The sequence below is a fragment of the Chenopodium album genome, chromosome 8, assembly GCF_948465745.1.
Source record: "Chenopodium album chromosome 8, dcCheAlbu1.1, whole genome shotgun sequence".
Classification (NCBI taxonomy): Eukaryota; Viridiplantae; Streptophyta; class Magnoliopsida; order Caryophyllales; family Amaranthaceae; genus Chenopodium; species Chenopodium album.
The window spans coordinates 40,946,681-40,952,366 of NC_137841.1; the positions used below are offsets into that span (position 1 = coordinate 40,946,681).

The following is a 5,686-nucleotide window of genomic DNA, read 5'->3' on the forward strand; positions in this document are numbered from 1 at the left end:
AAAGTTGGACCAAAAATGAAAGCTGGATCAAAAATGAAAATTGGAGCAAGAAAAAAGGAAGTGAAAAATTATAAGAATGAAAGCTGAAGCAAGAAAAAAGGAAGTGAGAAATTATATTCAGATGAAAGAGAAAGAATAGCTGCTAAAGTGAACGTTGGAGCAAGAAAAAGACTAAAAGCAAGACTTGTTGTAAAGGCATTTTTGAATTTTTTTTAAAAGAAGGGGGCAATTTCGGTACATCACTATTCCTTTTGAAATTACTATTCACTTTGAAAAATTTGCCAAAACTCTTAATTTTTTGCCAAAACTCTTAATATTTCTCAACTTCCCACTTTAAACGGTTGGAGAAGTAATTTATAAACAGTGCCTCCAATCCACAGATTCTACCCTCCCAATCTATATATTATACTAAAAGACAAGCGCCTCAATGTGAGGATGACAAATGTCACTCTCTCATTGGCTTATCTTAAGTATAAAATATATCTATATAATTACTGTTTACATATTCAAGCATAGTTATTTTTGTTAAACTTCAAACAATAAAAGCAAGTTTCTATACATGTATAAGATTTTCATGATTTCCTAACATAAATATTGATTTGATTTTTTTATAATAAATATATACTTTCCAATACTACAAATAATCCATAAAGTCTTTCCAATCTTTATTTATAGTCAAGTTAAAGAATAATAACTAATGTGAAGCAATATGATTTAAGTGACATAATTAAGGAAACAAATATTTCGTATTTTGAAAGGCTAATATTGTTTTTTTTTTTATGAAAATTAAATAAAATCGATAGAATTTAGTTTGACGTTAATTATGAAATCAATACAAACATTTAAAAAAAATCAGATGTACAATAAAATATTGTGCACCTATTATAAAAGCTACCCTGTAATGAATGAAAGTTATTTATGCTTTATTGATAAAAGTTACCCAAAATAGTCTACAAGTTATCCTAAATTCAATTCAAGTAATCGGTTGAATACAAAAGTTTTTGATAAAGATACAAAGTGGTGTAAAAATTACTTTTATCGTTTGTTGTACTCCTTGACAAATACTGAATGTTGAGCCGAAATGTTGTCTTGGAAAAAAAATACATAATCTTGAACAAAAATTAAATTTTAATCGTCCTTTCATTTTCTATACAATGTCTTTTACAATGACCTTTTGTTTTTCTTGCATTTAAAAAAAAAAAAACCAAAAAAAACCAAAAAAAAACCAATAACCAATCTAAACAAGAAGAATAAAAGTTAAATTGAATTAGACATTTGACGGAAAAAGGATAGATATAGAATGTATTATAACTATTACTCGTGTTTTAAATTGTAATATTCGTATTAACAATGCTATTACTTATGAATTTTTTTAGAAAAACTAACATTTTGATTTAAAAATCGTGCATTGCTCATGTACTATACTAGATATACAACAATCATGTGCAATAATTTATGTTGTTTTATACATAATAATATAATACTTTTAACTATAATAATAGTATGTGTATATAATATAATATTTTTCATAATATAAAAAAGTATATGTATATAATATAATATTTTATAACACGTGTCCTCCATACCAAACGTTTGCTTGTTGGTGTAGTGGTGATTGAGACTACACTTGGTAGGGAGGACCAGTGTTCGCTCTCCTGCAACAACAATCGGAAGGGGAGTGGAACCTAATAGCCTAGAACAGATCCTCAAATCTGGATTAGCCCAAATGGTGAACTGGATAGAACACCCAAAACTCAATGCATATATGACGGGAATTAACTTATCCTTTATCTATCTTATACAAAACTCCAAAGTCTAAATTTTTTTTCAAAATATAATAATAACATTTGTAAATTTTTGTTAATATGAAAGATATAAACCTATCAAAATGTATATATAGTTAAATTGTTTAATAGCTTATATCGAATGCGTAGTTTTATTAAAATTATTTGCACGTAATCATTAAATGTGTTGGATGTTGTGTAGCTATGCAATGTCCAAAACTTTAGTTGAGCGACTTTGATTTAGTGATTGTACGGTAAAAAGATATTGACTTCGATCTTGAAACCTAATAGTCTAAAAAATTCTAAATAGAAAAATTAAAACAAAAGGAAATGAAAATAGTAAATGACTTTAAATATTAAAATAAACATAACCTTTTAAATCAATTTAGCGAATTCAAGAGACAATTTTAAGGCTTTTAAAATTAAATGGGGGAAAATATATGTAAAAAGAACATTTTTAGATATATAAATGTTCATGCACTATTATAAGAGTTTTGTTAACCATTTTATAATTAAGGTATGGATAAATCTTAGTAATATATACTCCGTATATTTTATTTATATAAAATTATCAGTATCCATACTTATATACAAAGTATTTGTATTGTATACTATATTTAATCAGTTGTTGGTTATATATATGACTATTATAGTTTTTGCACAATGCTTAACTTAGGAAAATATATGTTCTGGTAGGTCAAATATAAGGTTATTATTGTGTCTATAGCTTTAATGAGTGCGACGGGTAAATAAAACATGTATATATTAGATTGATTGTAGCTACTGATACGGATGATATGATAAGAAAATTTTAGTTTTTTCTCAACGGGAGATATAAATAAATTAGCCCACTTCTTATATAGCTATGTGGAGTATTATTCAATTATTTTTCAATTAATAAAATAACATTATAAAAAATTAAAAGAAATTCAAATAACATAAAATATTATTCAAATAACGTTCTTTTATTTTATTTTTTTTGTAATTGACCATTAGTAACCAAGGGCCTGTTCATATTTACTTATTTTCAGTTCAGTTCAGTTCAATTCAGTTCATTTCAGCTCTAATCAGTTCAGTTCAGTCCACTTCAGTTCAGTTCAATTCAGTTCAGTTCAGTTTTATGCATTTTAATTTTTCACTTCACTTCAGTTCAGTTCAGTTCAGCTCCAATTAGTTCAGCTCAGTTCAGTTCAGCTCAGTTCAGTTCAGCTCAACTCCAATCAGTTCAGTTCAGTTCAGTTCAGTTTAGTTCAGCTCAGTTCAGTAAATATGAACCAGCCCCAAGTCCTTTAACAGTAAATGAATTACCTTTTTTTTTTTTTTTTTTAATTTTCCTACAGTTTAATAATTTGTTGAATAACAAAATTACAAGTACAAGATATTTCTTGGTCTCTCAGCCTTTAGATTCGTTTGCACGAAAAATAAAACAAGAAAAACGTAACGTTTGCGCGTCCACTTAATAATCCGTTTCTACATTAATATCAAACACGTCAACAATACAACCAGCACTTAAACAACTGTAATACAGTACTTCGTAATAGACAAATAACACCACAAATCTTAACAAAAACTTTATGCTCAGATGACTCTTAAAATTTCAAATATTAATAATACGAGTACAACGGAAAAATGTAATTGAGTGAGACAACCCTTTCAGAAAGGAATCCTAGACTAAAGGATCTCTATTTGACCTCCTTTTTTAATTCCAGCTTAACTGGAAACTTAATTGAATTCCGCAATAATACGGAGTAAGATTTAATCAAGGGAGAGCTCATTAGTCAGCTAAAATAATTGATGCACAATTTCCGGATTCAATTAGTGAACAAACATGGGATATTAAAAGGTAAAGAGAAGACATTATACCGGACTAAAACCTTGTACAATTAAAAACCCGGATTTGGTTCTTGAAAACATATGGATTACAAGTTTGCAATTTCTGAATTTCTGATTGGAAATAAGTTCTCACAATCAACCAAATAACATTTTATACAGTAAAAATAAAATGCATTGGAAACATAAGTTCCAGTGAGTATAGTCAAATTTATTCATTCCACTTCAAATACATGCAAAATTGGAAAGTACAAGAGATATATAATTACATAGAAGTAGACAAATACTAGTACTCCTACAACTATAATTCAAATTTTTTGTTATGACAATGTGAATACACAGAGATTCGACTCAGTAGTATATAGACAACACTCAAATACAAATTTTAATGCAACAAAAACGAATCAAAACATAAATTAATAAATCCAAAATTAAAAATTACCCTAAAAAAAGGCAATAAATTATTGCAAATTTGTAATAACTCATCTGAATTTTCTTTATTTTGTTGGGTTTTTTCAAGACTGATTACTGTTAAAAGCATCACACCTTCGCCTAATCTCACCATGTCGCCCAGTTTTAACACCAACAAGACTCAACTTCTGCATTGCTTTTGCAAAATCACTGAAGAACGCATTCTGATCCTTAGCATACAGCTCTACAAACGGTCGTGTCCTCGGGTCGGTAAATAAGACCCGATCGGAAGCCAAAATACCCCAACCTTTCGGCAAGTTCTGGAAGTAGACATTGTCGAACTTGTTAGGGGTCATTATATCATTGAACACTGAAAGACTCGGATCTTTTTGATAGCCCGAACAAGCCTTTTCCAGCCCTTGGGCCAGTTTCGGGTTGTAAGTCGGGTCAAACTGCTGGGTTGTGCTGTAGTTGTAGATCCCGGAAGCGAATTCCGAGCAGTGTGAGAATCCAATGGTGTGTCCACCACTCAAAGCGACCATTTCTCGGATGGTGAACTTTTGTTTGGCGAAGATTGAGATCATTTCGTCGAGTGTCATCTTTGGTTTGGGTAATGTGAAGGGAGTTACTAGAGAGGATTTGGATACGGTTCCGTCTTTGCGACCGAGGAGGAGGGAGTAGTACGGACCGCCGACGAATTTGACGAGGTTGCGGGTAGCGACGGTGAGGATGTCGGTGCAGGATACGACGCCGGGGCAGGCGAGTTCGAGGGCGGCTTTGGCGCGAACGACGACGTCGAAGCCGTCTCCAGGGAGGGAGAGGTTAATTTCGGCGTCGCGTTCGGCGGTATTGAAAGGGGTGGAGGTGATGAGAGTGGAGGCGTCGCAGCCGGTGACGAAGCAGTCGTGGAAGAAGAGGCGGAGGGCGGCGCCGGCGGTGGTGGGGTGGGCGATTTGTTTGTTGGTGGTGGTTTCTTCCATGATTCTGTCGAATTTGGGACAGGATTTGGCGTAGTAATTGGCGGAAAGGCGGGATTGGGAGGTAGGGAATAAGACAATGAGGGATGCGATGATGATGAAGAGGTGGAAGTGGGGTGCCATTGATGGAGATGGCTACCACTAGTGAGTGGTGGTTGAGGAAGGAGAGAGATTGGGAAAGGGGGTGAGAGGAAAAGGAGGAGATGAGGTTTTAAAGAGAGAGAAAATGGAATGGTGAAGGTTGAGGAGTGAGTGAGGGAATGGAGATAGTAGGATGGATGAATGATGATTAGGGAAGAGTATAAGATTTTGACTAAGCAATATTACAATGAGTAATAAATAATAAATCTAACAATAATACTACGTATTTGTAGTCATGGACGAGTATTTATATTATGCTCAACTAAAATTAAATGACGGATTTTCAAACCGATGTTCAAGGATATTTAGAGTCTGTTATGATTTACTGAACTATATTGAACTGATTTAAGCTGAACTCTGAAATGAATAGAGCTAAAATGAATTGTTTATGAGATAACGAAATTAGGAACTGAATTGACTGGAGCTGAACTGAAATTGAGTTGAATAGAATAGGGTAGAAATAATCATGTGGTCTTCTAGATAATTGATAGCTTGCAATTTTGTATGATTTTAGAGTGATTTTAAGCCTTAGAATTGTGATAA

General features: G+C 32.2%; 1 protein-coding gene across 1 annotated transcript; it reads right to left on the bottom strand.

The window, feature by feature from the left end:
- Window positions 1-3,811: 3,811 nt before the first annotated feature.
- On the bottom strand, window positions 3,812-5,319 carry LOC145556053 (peroxidase 31-like). The gene has a single exon (XM_081617735.1). It carries the CDS (start codon window positions 5,123-5,125, stop codon window positions 4,130-4,132), a length of 996 nt encoding a protein of 331 aa, XP_081473861.1. The 5' UTR covers window positions 5,126-5,319; the 3' UTR covers window positions 3,812-4,129.
- Window positions 5,320-5,686: the final 367 nt, after the last annotated feature.